The sequence below is a fragment of the Misgurnus anguillicaudatus genome, chromosome 21 (genome assembly GCF_027580225.2).
Source record: "Misgurnus anguillicaudatus chromosome 21, ASM2758022v2, whole genome shotgun sequence".
Classification (NCBI taxonomy): Eukaryota; Metazoa; Chordata; class Actinopteri; order Cypriniformes; family Cobitidae; genus Misgurnus; species Misgurnus anguillicaudatus.
This window is the reverse complement of record NC_073357.2, coordinates 5489489-5506486: the sequence shown is the minus strand read 5'-3', so window position 1 is coordinate 5506486 and position 16998 is coordinate 5489489. Positions and strand designations below refer to the sequence as shown.

The 16998-nt window shown below is 36.0% G+C and overlaps 1 protein-coding gene across 5 annotated transcripts in view; it reads right to left on the bottom strand.

Moving 5' to 3' along the window:
• Positions 1-9903, bottom strand: part of arnt2 (aryl-hydrocarbon receptor nuclear translocator 2) — a 144342-nt gene extending 134439 nt beyond the window's left edge. The window contains exon 1 of one of the 5 annotated variants that reach the window (XM_073859869.1): positions 9582-9903. In XM_073859869.1, coding sequence (XP_073715970.1) covers positions 9582-9608 — 27 coding nt within the window. In that variant the 5' untranslated portion in view covers positions 9609-9903. The remainder of the gene's footprint in view (positions 1-9581) is intronic. The other 4 variants (XM_073859872.1, XM_073859868.1, XM_073859870.1 and 1 more) reach the window with 4 other exon arrangements.
• Positions 9904-16998: the final 7095 nt, after the last annotated feature.

The window sequence follows — 16998 nt, the reverse complement described above, 5'->3', positions numbered from 1 at the left end:
AAAATTTGAATAAGAAATTATTTATATTGGGTGTCGATCGAGGCTGAAAAAGGTATACCCGGCCCTCACTTCCTTCATGTAGCGTGCGCCTCAGTTTGTCACGTACTTGCACTTGTTGCGTACTTGATGTAGGCACGATACAACAATATTTCCGGAAAAGTGGATCGTGGAGTGATTTTAATCATTTCGCGATTAAATACCGTCATACCGCACACCCCTATTTTGGGCCTAATTGATTAGCCCTTTACGGGACCTCCTGCGTCCCATTTTTTTTTTACGGCTATGCTGATTTAACCAGTGACTGATACGACAGGCTTTTTCGACAGATGACATCAAAATCCTGCAAAAGCTATTCGAGAAATCATAGAGAGGAGACTGCTATCGAAATGCTCTCACTGTACTTTGTTGTCATCCACGTGTTGGTTCTTGCAGCGCAGCATGAAGTCGAACAAGCAGCAGCAGAGCCGATCATGACACAAACAATAATCACCAATACGGGACATCTGACTTCTAATTACAGAACCCCTGAAGCACAATCAGTATTAAAGGGGCCGATATAATACGATTGCATGTTTTCTTTTTTATATAGTTTCAAAATCTGAAATCCCCAACGCACTTCCATTTGTCCTAGCACATTATCTCACTTCTGATTCACAGCCTGTATGAGCATTTTAATTATTTGTTTAAGTAGTTGATGACTCACCAAACTACAGTTGACGGCATCTATGTTATTTTTAGTTTGTCACACAAAATTAACATAAAGAGGATAACGTTTTCTAACCTTTAGTGCAGGAGTCACAAGTGTCTTAGACAGATAGGCTTATAAAGCAAATCGTTAATTTGAACCAACTGAAAGTATTTCAGAAAAGCACAGTGTTAAAAGTACCTGCTGTAAATTAACAAAATGTTAGTAAACCTAACGTTTGTTGCAAGGCATAAGAGTTAATTAATATTTAATTAGGAGATTAGCTATCAAATGACTTAAAACAATACAGTGTATATTCACACAAAACCATACCCCCACACGACTGCGGCAGGCCACCTTTTGTCCTGTTTTTTAAAGTGACAAAGTTGGCAACCCTACCCTAGTAGGGGGTTAATTTCTAAATCACACAAGGTGCCCAGAATATACTAATCCTGTGCGAATAGGACTTTAGGTACTATGTTAAAAAAACGTACTAGCAACTTCAGAATTGCTAGCGTTAACAAAATTATTGAAAACACAAAACGGAATTAAAACGACTAAAATAATATCCTGACACAATATCGCGTTACACCAAACGCGAAGCATGCAATCGTGTCGCTCGCTCCAAATTACTCGCGGGATTTAACTTCGTGTCTTGAGAATTTTTCGCTCGAGTTTAATATTTTCGTCTTGGGCGAAGACGCGTTTGAGGCAAATAGTTTGTGTTTTCACGGCAAACGCGTCGCCCATATCGCGTCATTTGCATCACCCCACGCGAGGACGCGTCTGATCGCATCTTTTGTATGTAATCTACTCGCGCAAATCGTTGGACTCACATCTGGTGTAAACCCACAGTTATAGTTTAAAATATATGGTGAATAAATAAATTGTGTCATTTGTTCGCAGGCATTATTTACTTGGACTGTTTTTCACACAAAACCAAAATTTTACCAATGAACTTTGCACTGTCGTTGAATTTCGAATCTATGTGCAAAGCGATGCACCAACATGTTTAGAATCGCTGACTGATCATCTAGTGTGTCATATTTGATTAAGCCGTTAGGTAAACGATTTCTTTACAATAAAGCTAAAGGCAAAACAGGGTGTTTTTGTGCAACCGAAGCTGTATTTAATCTTAGCGCACAAGACTGAAGGGCCGCTTGGCACATTTCCAGAATGAAAAAGTGTTTTCCAATTCACCGCTTAGGGATGGGATGATTACGGGTTTTACGATTAACTACGGTAAAATGTCCTGACGGCTAGTATTATCATTTAAAATTTTATTATCATTACAACCGTATTTGATTACCGTGATTTTGAAAACTTGCAGTAAATCCTGTCCAGCCAGAATCAGTTTGACGCAGGCGCGCACATGCAACACAGTTTTTTGCACAAGGCGACATTTAAGGGATAATGTATTGTATTAATTCACTGTAAACTTATTAGACAGATTTATTTATTTTTTTACCTCAGAAATAATTTCAGGGACATGAAATATTTGTGATTTTCAAAAATAAAACTTGTAAAACCATGGTTTGCTAATAGTACACCAAAAAACATGGATACTACACTTTTACCACAAAAAAACATGGTTAATTTTTGTAAAGGGTTAACACAACCAAATTCTTTTGAAAGCAATGTGTAGTATAAATGTGTAATGTTTTCTGGTTTATTGTTACGCAACTAAAGAAAGCCCTCGCTGCCAAACACTGTAGATATTTCACAATAATAGATGAGATGGGCAACAACAAAAAAAATCAAAAACATGCTGAAGTACTTGTTTCGTATGAGCACAATCGTATCCAGCAATTTGAATTCATCACAATTTTATGTTTCTCTGGTAGCGTATTACGAAAGTCATAGGTTTGATTCCTAAGAAACGCCCACATACTGACACAAGTTAATGCACTGTAAGTTATCAAAAGCAAGTCCAAAAGTTCACAGATATTTGTGTGACTACGGTATTTCTTTAAAGAAAAAGTCTGGGATTTTCCAAACAGGTTTATGGTTCCTATAACAAGCAATCAAATTAAACCTGATCTTTACAGGATTTAATTCGAAAGGTTCATATTTTCTAAAAATTTCTGGTGACAACTGCCTCGTAATCACGTCTGAGGTGAACTAAAATAAACAAAAATATGTGACCCAATCAGAGTGTTTATTTTAGTCAAACTTCACTTAGGACCGAAATGTGCGTAATTTTCACTTTTGGTGAAAATAGTGGTTTGCTATCGCACATAAGTTGGCCAAATAAACAAAGTTTTCCTCCTCGCAGAGGAGTGCAAGGATGACCCAACTGTTTGGTCCCCAAACGAAACAAAGCAAACATGAAATTCCCGTCTACAGGTGACATGTGTTGCGCACCATATGCTCTGGAAACACACAACTCGTTCTTAGCAAAGCCCCAAAAAAGCTTATCCCTCACCGATCTCTAAAGAAAGGCTTCCTTTACAAACACAAAAGGTCGGCAAACAGTCCGAACTGTTGCTAATCAGCTGTGTCTGTAATCCCCATTGACAAACGGCACTTCGCTATTTGTACAAAACACGTTCTTATCTCGGCCACAGGGCAACCGGGGGCTGACTTTTGTTAGGCATTGTGGGTACAGAGGTACTAGTACTACAGCTGGCCTACACATTTCCTAACCAAGCTGACTTTAAAACAAAGTGCCCTTCAGTTCAACCTCAGTCATGTGACTTCACCCCAGAATGCTCTTGTGCATTCGAAAGCACGCTTGCCGTGTCAACCAGGTGCTAATAACGCTCGCATTCTTTATTCATTTGCATTTACAATGAGGTGGTAAGGAAGGAATTGCTCACTGGGGGGAAAAGCTGAAGTATAAGCTGAAGCAATGGAATCGTGGAGTGTTATTTGGCCTGGAGCGAGACGAATCTGCATAAATTGAATGGGAGAAAGTTTCTGTTCTATGAATCAGTCACTAACCCAGTGTTAAATTCGACAGGGGTATGCATATTTGTTCCTAAAAGTTTACTGGATGTAGTGATGTAGCACTATAATAAGTGCTTTGTTATTGCATTAAGCGCAGTTATGTGACATTTCTATTTTTATTTAGGAAATATCAATGCTGCTGTTACTATTTTATATATAGTCTACATAACTTATAATGACAGTTAAGGATTTTCTACCTCGTTACACATTTTGAAGAGCCTAAAATGCTTAAGAATTTCTGCACAACATGGCGCGGTTTCTGGACAGGGATTAAACTAGTTCTAGACTAAAATAAATGTAAGAGCTGTCCAGAAAAAAAACAGCATACCAACAACGTTTTTTAGTAAGGCATATTTGTTAAAAACTTGTTATATTTTCTAATTAAACTAAGGTCTAGTCCTGGCTTAAACTAATCACTGTCTGGGAAACCACCCATATAAATATTTTTTCTATGACAGGGTACAAAAGAAATAAAACATTTGTATTACAGTTACTTCTTGTAATCAAAGCTTCTTAAGACTATATGCTTTACAATTACATTTAATATGCAAATGGCATACTTTTTATCCCAAGTATATTACAGTTCATTGAAGTTTTAAAAATTTATGAATTGAAATTAACACGGTTAAAAAAATAAAAAACACGGTTACTATTAGGGTTGTGCCAATAGACTATACTATAGTCAGATCATGACGATAGTTGGCTTGTTTAGTTCTTTTAAATTATTATTATTATTATGCTATTACTATTATCATCATATCTACAAAATCATTAAGTTTTGACTGGCATATGGTAATAAGCCTACATTCATATCAAAGAAGCAATAATAGAAAATATAGAGGCTCGCTTCAATCAACCCAATCTCAAGGCATGTCGATAGTCAAATAGTCAAAAAAAAACTATTTATTTATTTGTGTTCATGGACACGATTTTCCTTTTTTTTTTGTCACTGAGCACATAAGTCTTTTTCATGTCACAGACAAAAAATTCTATAAATTGTTTTTTTGTGTCCCTAACACGACTTCTTTTTAGTTTCATTTTTGTATTGGTTTCTCACATTTCTTTCAATTTTTTTTACCATTGTCACTTGGGGTTTCTGTTACATTTCAGACATCCTAACCCAAACACCAACTCTGAACCCAACCCCAATCGATAGGGATGTAACGATTCAATAACGATTCAATCGCGGTCCTCATTAAAAATGCCTGTCTGAAATCGATTCTGAATCGCAAGGCTGCGATTCTTCGTTTTATACACAGCTTGTGCCTGTATTACGGCATTTGGTCAGTAGGAAGTCCTTATCAATCTAAAATCATTATGAGTCGGAGTCGTTTATAACGTGCATTTGAAAAAGCAACACTCGTTAAACAAAATCATTCAAAATATTCTTTATTATCATGAAAATACCTGAAACAATTTGAAGAACAGCGTATAAATATTCATGTGTAGACATTTCCTGGAATAGCGTTTGTAATGCTGCTTCTTCTATGGCACAAAGGGAGTTTCTGCACGGGAGCGACCTCTGGGGTTCGGATGTGCCGGGATTTCACCGTAATTCATTCAAATTCATTCATTGAGAAAACGCGCATTTGCACGATGAATCGTTACACCCCTACCAATCGACAATAGTTTAAACATCATAAGCATGGTTTTTTTTAGAAACCAATACATTTCAGACATCTTAACCCAAATCTAACTCTAACCCCAAGCAAAAATGTAAAAAAAAAAAATGAATAACCAATACATAAAATGACATGAAATAAATCGTGCTAGGGACACGAAAAACAATTTATAAAAAATGAATGCTGAGTGACACAGAAAAGACATTCGTACTCAATGACATGGAAAAAAAATAGGTAAATAATTTCCATGAACACAAAATAAATAAATAAATAAATAATATAGCATCATAATTATTAGCTCAAACAAATAATAAGCTGTTCATTATATTAAAGGATTACTCCACTTTCTTAAAAAAATCCAGATAATTTACAAGTCATCCAAAATATTGATGTCTTATTTTGTTCAGTGAGAAGAAATACTGTTTTTTTTTTTAAACATTCCAGGATTAACTTTTTTAGACATCAACAGTTCACAATTTTAATGCAGTTTAACGTTGCAGTTTCAACACAGCTTCAAAGTACTCCAAATGGTCCCAAAAGAGGCATATGGGTCTTCTCTATCAAAATGATTGTTATTTTCAGCAAGAAAAAGAAAAAATATTTACTTTATGAACCACAACTTCACATATGTAACATTTGACCTTTACGCATTACGTGAGGTCACGCTGGCGCATCACGGCTGGTGCAAGACGAGAAGTTGTGGTTTAAAGTGCATATTTTTTATTTTCTTGCCAAAAATGACAATCGTTTTGATAAGACCCTTATGCCTCGTTTGGGATAGTTTAGAGCCCTTCGAAGCTGCGTTGAAACTGCAATTTTAAACTGCATTGAAACTAAACGGTTGGTGTCCAATAAAGTCTATTAAATTGAGAAAAATCCTGGAATGTTTTCCTCAAAAAAAAAATTGTCAACTAAACAAAGACAACATTAACATTTTGGATGACATGGGGCTGAGAAAATTATAGGGATATTTTTAAGAAAGTGGAGTAATTTTTTAAGCAATGAAAGCAGTAAAAATAGTTTTCTTTGGTAAAAAAAAAAAGAGGAAAGGATTGACACCAATTTGGAGTGACAGATGATGTCAATGAGTGTGTTTACACGCACAATAAAGCGGATAACTATCAAACATTTGCTTATTATAGAAACCCATTTAAATGTGTTTACATGCAAATCAATAAACCATGTAGAAAACTGCGAGATTTGTTGGGTTACTCGCAGACAGTGACCTCACAGTACATATAGTCATTCAAAAAGCAGAAGGGAAATCTGCCTTTAGCTATAATGTTGTCTTTTCTAATGTCTGCAGAGCCTGTAAATGTCATGAGTATTCATTTTCACAGTTTCTCTGCCAATTGCTGAATCGAGTGTAGACTTTTATGCACTACTTTGCATACTTTGCACTTACTTATTGGCTTTCTCGCAGTTTTGTTTATGTGCGCATGTCTCCGCGTATAACCTTTATCTTTCACACGAGGAGACATGCCCACATGAACAAAACTGTGAGAAAGCAGGTTAAGGTGTTTGCATGCAACGAGAAATCGGGGCAATAAGCAAAAAAATGTCAGTCAGATGTCAGTTTTTGCTTACGCCGTTTATGGGCTTACCCAGAGAAAAGAAAACCGTTTTATGTGTTGCAGTTACCCAGTCTCACAAGGTTTTGTGATATAGTCACGTAATTTTTTTATTCTTTTTTCGTGATATTATCACAAATTTTCAAGTTTTTTCGTGATCGTATAATGAATTCCTGTTTTCATGTGATTATCACGTATTGGTTACTCAACTGCTTTTTCCTATTTTCAAACCACCGTTGCTTCGGTTTAGGGTTAGATTTGTTGCTTGCATTAGAATGTCACTATGTATTGGTTTATACTATTTTTTCTGATTTATTTTTTTATATGTTGTCTGGCGTTAGGGTTAGAGTTGGGTTGGGGTAGGGATGTCATTTTATGTAAATCTAACCCTAAACCGAAGCGACAATGGTAATAAAATCAGTTGAGTAACCAATACGTGACAATCACACGAAAACAGGAATTTGTTATACGGGTGATTCTCACGAAACCATTGAAACACCACGGCACTAATGATTTTAGCTTTAAAATGTGTAATATAGTAACATTAAAAAGCATCAGAATTAACACAATACTGTGTTCTACCTTGCACAATGTGTGATTTCAACATAAGAATTTATAATTGTAAATTTTATCTCATTTTCTGCTGAAATTCTCATTACCGCAATGTGTCCGGCTGTGTTTGAACATGCGTTATGTTGTAATTTAATCAAATTAACACAAAAAATATTAAGAAAAAAAGGATGTTTTGCTAGACTACTTTAGATGGCAGAAAAAATATTTACTGAATATTCATGTATAATAATAATAATGAAGAAAAATTAGGAAAATGATGTGTCCATGCTTGATGTTCTCATCCTCCGCAACACTTTTTGAGAACAGTTTGCACACATACAGAATTTTAATAAAGTTTGATTTTGAGTGACCAAGCACATGGACCAGTTACTTCAAGATGGCTACCAGGTAAGATCATTTTTTGCAGTTAATTTGAAATATTGTCTTGTCAGAATGCTTACACGACATTTTGATTATCATTATCAACAGATGCTTATTAAATGTTAATTTAATTAATAGAAGCATAATACTTTGATTTTAAATGCATGTGCAGATTCTCCAAATTATGTTCTTTCAGGTTTGTCATGTCATTTTGAAAATATGTCAGTGTTGATGTTCTCTGACTGTTGTGGTAATGAGATTTTTTAGGACAAATTTTTTAAATTATGTTACAAAAAGTGTTAAATGATAAGTAAAGTTTTTAAATTAATGTTCCCATTTACTCCAGACTTTGTTTTTCTATGTCTAGTGGGAAAAAAAGTAAATTTAAGCAATTTTTACATTTTCATGCTTGACATTTTTAAAACCAAGTTTTCGTGAGAATCACCCATACAATCACAAAAAATGTGAAAAATTGTGATAATATCACGAAAAAAGAATCAAAAATTTTGTGAGACTGGGCTGCGTTTACATGACCGCACACAATATAAGTTTATTAAGCATAATCACATTTTTAAATTACTAAAAAACTAAAGTTAATAATTGTATTTTTCGCCAATGATCTTATTATTGAAGCACTTAAAATATGTTGAGTGTTGGCATGTGATCAGAATAGGCACCACCTCATTTTGAGCCAGTAAAACCTCTGTATAGTTAAACACACGGTTACTACACTTTAACTATAATAACCAAGACAGATTTTCTTAAGAGCTGGGAACACTAACCGTTGACTCCTGTTAGTTGATGTTAAATGCTCTCTTATTTGTAAGCAGCTTTGGATAACAGCGTCTGCTAAGTGAATAAATGTTTCCTCAGTCTACCTGATGCATAATATCTCTTGAAATGTGATTTGGCTCATAGTGAATGTTTAGAAGATGAAAGCAATATAAATGCAAATCTGTAATACAAATTTCAGAAGTTTGTCTTTCTATGTTCACTCGTCCATACTGTTGATCGGAGTTCACAAATAGCTAAACCAAAGATCACTACGTTATGACTAAAATAGAAAACAGATGCCCACATGATCGTGACTGCAGTGGCATGACTGTGTTAAAATGTGACACAACTACAGTTCATCCTTCCTTCTTCTTTCACAGAGACTCTCAACAAACCATACGAAGTACAGACTCAACTGGATTTGCTTAGACTTTAAGAAAGCACATTTTTAAATGCAGTGTTTATTTCTTTTTGCATGAGTCTTCCTTCAATAGTCCAATGGTCCACATGTAGTGATTTAGGATTGAGTGGGTTTCAAACAGGGAATCAACAGGCAGAGAAAGTAAACCACTTGTCACTACAAACACACGTTTGCCATTTAAGCCCAAAATTCATTATAAAACCAGTGCAGTCCTATACACGACACATCTGATCCATTCATAATGCTTGCGTATCAAGGAAATCAAAGCACGTACTGGCAAATGTATTCAGCATCTCATTTGCATTAGCAACAAGCCAGAACACAATAAAGCACAACGCGTTACATTCAAATTTGACGTCACAACGCATTCGGCGCGCTATCCATAACGTCGCATGAAACGAAACGCGACATTAACGTTACGTTATCGATACAATGGAGGTTTTTATAACGTTTAATGTCGATCTGTTGTTACATGTGTGGGGGAAGGGGATGCCAGCGCTCGTGCCTCTAGTTTCTTTTGTTACCACCAAAACACACCATTCCGTACCAGTCCGGGTTTCGTTTACCCTTCAGATGTCGCAAATATGTCGTTGAAAAGCATAATGGTAGCGTCTGTACTCACCCGATGGATTCACAGCGGCGGGTGTTGCCATATTCCCTGCGTGCAAATGCAGAAATGCAGAAATGACGCACAATACGCAAAAAGCCCGTGCGCACGCGATTCCCTCCGACTGGGTCTGACACGCAAACTCAATTCAGCCCCGCGTGTGAAAGCGCGAGCGGTGACCGCGCAGAGCTCGGTGGGGTTTTATTGCGCGTTTCTGTCGGTGCATGTAGCAAAACTGTAGTAGCCGGACAAACGCAAGATGTCTGAGAGGATGCGTGAACACCGCGAGACTTCGCAGGAATTAATTCATGCTGAATCCACGCAGCCGCTTTATTAGAAGTGCATGGGCTTGAATGCATTGTTTTGTCTTTCTGTCCTGCCATCTGGGGATCTAGCAAAGTGGTCACCAGAGTTTTATCTCAGCAACTTTTAGTTGATGAGTCTAAGTGCGCAGATGCTTGTTTTGCGAGTTCAAAACTATGATGCAGTAATTTTACATTCGTACTGTTTCATGAATTCATTTGTGTTTCATAACTATTTAGAATGTAATAAAAAGCTATTTTAAACTAGGTTCCTATTGTGGCAGCTTACCTGACTGTGGTGTGACAACAACAACAGGTTCTGCTATTGCAGCAATTTGTCACATGTCAACCTAAGAATTTTGATAACCTTCAAAAGTACAAAAAAAAAAACAGTGTGACAACTAGCCCAGCATGTCTTTATTTAGCCTTGAAAACACTATTTTTCTGATTTGTCTTCTAGGCAAATTTCATATTCATAAAGCCAGAACCATTCGTTTTAAACCTAATTTTAGGATGTTTTTTAGTTCCCTTTTCAAAACCTTTGACAGTATGACAAAGCCTTTCAAATTCAAAAGCTCAAAAAACATTTAATATACTTAATTCTGTAGTATATTTGATTTATATTGTATGTTTTGTGAATTGTGATGTCCGTCTACCCCATTATCTGTTCACTGTTGTTTTATAATTGCTGTTTTTTTTCAACTATTTGCAACAATAAATAAAAAATAGCCTATGTTCAAAGCATAAAGCATTTGGAATCATTTTAGTACTTTACATTGAGCATGTCACAATATTGTAGCACATTATAGCTTATTATACTTAATATAAACAAGAAGAATTAACAAGCAGATCCTATTACAACTACACTGTAATAGAGTCAGTATTTAAGTAAGAAATTCAATTAAATTTTATTTATATAGCGCTTTTCACAATTGTTAATTGTTTCAAAGCAGCTTTGCATAGATGTAGGGTAAAAAACAGAGAAAAAATGATGGATAATATAAGAAGCAAAATACAGCGCCTAATAATAAACCGTACAAACGAGCGTAGTAATAATGTAACGTATACAGGAAAGTGCTAAGTTGAGCTCCATGGCAGCCCAGTCTCAATTTCGTTATATAGTCACGTATTTTTTTATTTTTTTCATGATATTATCACAAATTTTCGGCGTTTTTTTGTGATCGTATAACGAATTCCTGTTTTCGTGTGATTATCGCGTATTGGTTGCTCAACTGTTTTGTCCTATTTTCTTACCATTGTCACTTTGGTTTAGGGTTAGATTTACATAAAATTACATCCCTACCCAAACCCAACTCTAACCCTAACGCCAGTTCATATAAAAAAATAAATCCGAAAAAAATAGTATAAACCAATGTATAAAGTGACATTCTAATGCAAGCACCAAATCTAACCCTAAACCGAAGCGACAATGGTTTAAAAATAGGAAAAAGCAGTTGAGTAACCAATACGTGATAATCACACGAAACAGGAATTTGTTATACGATCACGAAAAAACACGGAAATTCATGATAATATCACGAATAAAGAATAAAAAAAAATCTGTGACTATATCTTAAAACTTTCATATCACGAAATCGCCCTCCTTCTCTGTGGAGTTCCTCAAGGCTCAGTTCTTGGACCACTACTGTTCTCCTTGTACCTTCTCCTGCTTGGTAATATTTTTTAAAAACATGGCATTTCCTACCATTTTTATGCAGATGACTTACAAATCTATTTATCATTGAAAAAAGATGTAAATGGCTCCTTTACTCCTTTACTTGATTGTCTCAAGTATATTAAAACCTGGATGTCTTTTAATTTTTTTAATTTAAACGAAGAAAAAACAGATCATTGTGTTTAAACCCAGCTGGGTGTGTGACTCCACTCATGTACACCTTGGTTCCCTGCAGCAATATGTAAAGCCAGTAGTTACCAATCTAGGTATTAAAATTGATAGGGATTTTAAGCTTGACAAGCAGATTAATATTGTGGTTAAATCTAGAGGCTTTTAGCGAAATTTAAACCTGTTTTATCTTTTAAAATTTTTGAACAAGTGATTCATGCTTTTATTTCGACTAGTTTGGACTACTGTAATGCACTTTACATTGGCGTGAATCAAACTTCTCTTTCACGCCTACAGTTAGTCCAAAATGCAGCTGCTCGTCTGTTAATAGGAACCTGGAAACATGAACATACTCCCATTTTGGCTTCACTCTACTGGCTTCCTGTGTATTTTAGAATACAATTTAAGATTTTAATGTTTGTTTTTAAGTTATTAAATGGGTTGGCACCTCAGTATTTTTCGGAGCTTCTGCATAGTTATACCCCATCAAGGTCACTGAGGTCTGGGGATCAGCTGTGGCTGATCGTGCCCAGGACTAGATAGAAAACCATAGGTGATCGCTCTTTTTCAGCAGTTGCTCCCAAATTGTGGAATGGGCTACCACCGCACATTAAAGCTGCCCCTACCCTCCACACTTTTAAATCTCGTTTAAAAACATATTTCTATTCCCTGCCATTCCCTGCACTATGAAAGCTATTGTGGTCATTGTTGGTGTTATTTTATTTATTTGCTGGTTCTGTTTTTTATTATTATTTTATTATTATTTGGTCTTCTTTTCATTTTATTTTATAACTCTAAAGCACTTTGGTAACCTTGAGGTTTGTTTAAACCAGTGGCCCAGTTTAATGACATTTTATAAAATACATTCATTTATCATGAATTCTGTGTAATTAAACGTAAAAAATTATAAGCCAACTAACCAACAGCACTACTAGGTATAATTTTATATGTTTTGTTTAATTAAAATATTAAATTTTAAAACGTTTTTGTCATAAATTTATTTCGGGGGGCCGCGAAAACATGCACCGTACACAAGGGGGGCTGCACGCTGAAAAAGTTTGGGAACCACTGGTTAAACTGTGCTCTATAAATAAAGTTGGATTGGAAACTTTGTGAGACTGGGTAGCAGTGGGATGAAAAAAAAAACCCTAAGAGAAAAACACTGTGGAAAAACTCCTAGAAGGAGAAAAACCCTTGAGAGAAACATATATATTTATATATATAAACACGATAGGGATATGAAACGGGTAGGCGGATTACTGGTTCAGCCGGTGGTCGCTGGTCAGGCATCGGCTGGGCATCACGGTGAAGGACAGTCAGTAGATTGGTGGTGTGTTTACATGTTGTGACCTTTTAATTTTAAAGCACGGTTGTAAATGACTCCAGAAGTGTATGCATTCATAAACAAAAACATTATGGGTAATGTACAGCCATCCCGTTGTTATCGCAGAATAAACTTTGTTAGGGTGATCGGGAGCCTGATGCAAAGCTGACGGCTTTTGTATCACCCTTGAAGGGGTTTATTTTGTGATAAACGACTGGATGTACATGATCTCACTTATTGTATGGCTACTTGCCATTTGCTTTTTCAAGTAACAGGAAGATGAACCGCATCAGTGAAGAGGCAATCATAATAAAGACATGATGTATAAATTGTGCTTGAGTATAAATGTATACGCATCGACTGAAGATGACCCGGTCCGCTTAATGTCATTGAGATGCGTATAGAAAATCTTTCATCAGAATTAAAGGCGGAGTCCACGATGTTTGAAAAACGCGTTGGAAAAGGAGACGGGCCGACTACCAAAACACACTTATAGCCAATCAAATCAAATGCCCGGTTGCGTATGTGTGGGGCGGGTCTATCAACAGAAGGTCCAGATTCTATTGGGGTAAGGGCGTGTTTGTTTAGGTGATTTCAAATATCAACATTGGCTTTCAAACATCGTGGACTCCGCCTTTAAGTATTGCCGAGCGCTGTTTAATCAAGATATTTATTATGCATTTACTATTCATTTACAACAGTGGATGTGTATACATATGACAGTGCCGTAAAGTTCTTCACCTTTTATACTTGACAGTCTCTACCAGTGTAAGGTCTGATGATTTGTCCCATTTAAAATCTGAATAAGTTAAATCATCCTACACAGTATGCCAAGGGTAAGATCACTGTTTCATTATATCGAGTTTTTCCTATTTAATCTGTGTCTTGAGACCTCTCATTTAGTCCACGAATAGATCTTTATTGGGGTCAATGTCCCAAGGAGTCCCCTGACTATATATTTCTGTCATACGCTATATGCACCATGATGTCGCAGCTTCCCACAACCATTTATCATAATGAAGAAGTACTGAAGCACAGGGAAAAGAATGACTATAGCTTCATAGCACAAGTGTTTGTTTCTTAAACCAACATTCCTTGACAGTTCATAAACATTTCCTGTGACTTTTAAATGTCACTGTGGCTGTCGGTTCCACTTTTAGCAAATAATTCCAGGTTCTTTGTAAAAACTGTATGAAAAACAAAAAAATATGTATGAATTCCCGTGAGATCAGGCTGGATGGTTCCATGTATTACACTTGTCAGAATTTGGCTATATATATATATATAAAACTACATTTGCATATTCACATTTTTTACCTCAATGTGGTCTGGTGCCCTTTTAATATAAAGCTAATAAAACACAAACACGGAAGATATATTTACTGTCCAGACGAGACGTAACACCGTCGATGATTTATGATGGACTAAAAAGCCATTTCTCCTTAGATGCGCTAAGAGTCAGATGACAGATGAACAGTGACTGTGAAATGAATTGTGGGATTCAAGAAAACACACACACATGCTCTTTGAAATATAAAGGATTTGTGCAAAGGGTAATTACATCAGACTTCCCCAAACTAACAACACAACCCTTAGCTGTTGTGTTATCTATAGTTATGTGTTATCTAGCCTATAACACATTAATTTAGAAAAGGACAGATGGATAGATAGATAAATAAACACAGCCAATACAAAACTGTATGAAAGATGATGGATGGATGGATGGATGGATGGATGGATGGATGGATGGATGGAGAGATATATATGGAGGGATGGACAGATAGATAGAAAACACAGTCAATACAATACTGTATGGTAGATGGATGGATGGATGGATGGATAGATGGATGGATGGACGGACGGACTAAGATGGAAGACACAGTGAATGCAATACTGTATAGATAGATAGATAGATAGATAGATAGATAGATAGATAGATAGATAGATAGATAGATAGATAGATAGATAGATAGATAGATAGATAGATAGATAGTCAATACAAAACTGTATAATAGATGATGGATGGATGAATGGACGAATGGATGGACAGATAGATAGAAAACACAGTCAATACCATACTGTATGTAGATAGATGAATGGATGGATGGATGGATAGACGGATGGAGAGATATATGGATGGACGGACAAATAGATAAAACACAGTCAATACAATACTGTATGGTAGATGGATGGATGGATGGATGGACGGACGAATGAATAGATAAAAAACACAGTGAATGCAATACTGGATGGATGGATGGATGGATGGATGGATGGATGGATGGATGGATGGATGGATGGATGGATGGATGGATGGATGGATGGATGGATGGATAGATAGATAGATCTACAGACGGACAGATAGATGGATAGAAAACACAGTCAATACAAAACTGTATGATAGATAGATGGATGGATGAATTAATGGACAGATAGATATAAAACAAAGTCAATACAAAAGTGTATGATAGATAGATGGATGGATGGATGGATGGATGGATGGATGGAGGATGGATGGATGGATGGATGGATGGACGGACGGACAAATGGATGGACAGATAGATGAAAACACAGTCAATACAATACAATACTGTATAGATGGATGGATGGATGGATGGATGGAGAGATATATGAACGGACGGACAGATAGATAGAATACACAGTCAATACATTACTGTATGATAGTTAGATGGATGGACGAATGGGTGGACAGATAGATAGAAAACACAGTCAATACAATACTGTATGGTAGATAGATGGATCGACGAATTGATGGACAGATAGATAGGAAACAAAGTCAATACAATGCAGGATGGATTGATGGATGGACTAATGGATGGACAGATAGATAAAAAACACAGTCAATGCAATTCTGTATGGATGGATGGACAGAGAGATATATGGACGGATGGAAAGATAGATAGAATACACAGTCAATACAAAACTGTGTAATAGATGGATGGATGGATGGACAAATGGATGGACAGATAGATAGAAAAAACAGCCAATCCAATACTGTATGATAGATAGATAGATAGATAGATAGATAGATAGATAGATAGATAGATAGATAGATCTACGGACAGACAGACAGATAGATAGATATAAAACACAGTCAATAGAATACTGTATAATAGATAGATGTATGGATGGATGGATAGAAAACAGCAAATACAGTATAGATGGATGGAGAATACACAGTTAATACAATAATGCAGGGCTAGTCAACAGGCGGTCCACGGGCCAAATGCGGCCAAATATATATATATAATAGGTCAAAGTATATATAAAATATATAATATTAAAAATCTAAATATATAAAAGACAAAAATAGGGGTAAAAGTTTGGCCCACATCATAATTACAATTTTAAAATCTGGCCCTCGAAGAAGAGTAGTTGAAGACCCCTGCAATACTGTATGATACTGTAGATGGATGTATTGGTGGACAGACAAACAGATAAATAGAAAACAGTCAATACAAGATAGATAGATGGACAGACAGATGGATAGATAGATAGAGAATCAAAAACTCGACACAATTACAAGGCGCTTTTAACTTCGGGTGCTCTGCAGTCTCGCTCTGGCCTAATTTAATCATGCAGCACTTGTACTGCAGACACCTGCAGAAGTTCTGCTGACCTTCACTTCATTATACATGCCTTCTAGGCAAAGACAAACTGGCCCATCAGTGGAAAGTTAAGGTAGAAGTGACAGATCAAAGCAATCAAAAACTAGCAAATGTAGCCCTTGATGTTCACAGAGTTTTAATATTTAGCAGTCACAAGAATACTCAAACCCTGTACGCCTTAAAAGTCGTATCAACTGCTCCTTCAAATACAATAAATACTCAACAGCTATCATTTCTATTCAACATACAATTTCTGTTTCATATATTTACATCTATCTGTCTGTGTGCGTGTATAATTGAGTATTTGAAAATATGTAATAAAGTGCCGCAAGGATTTT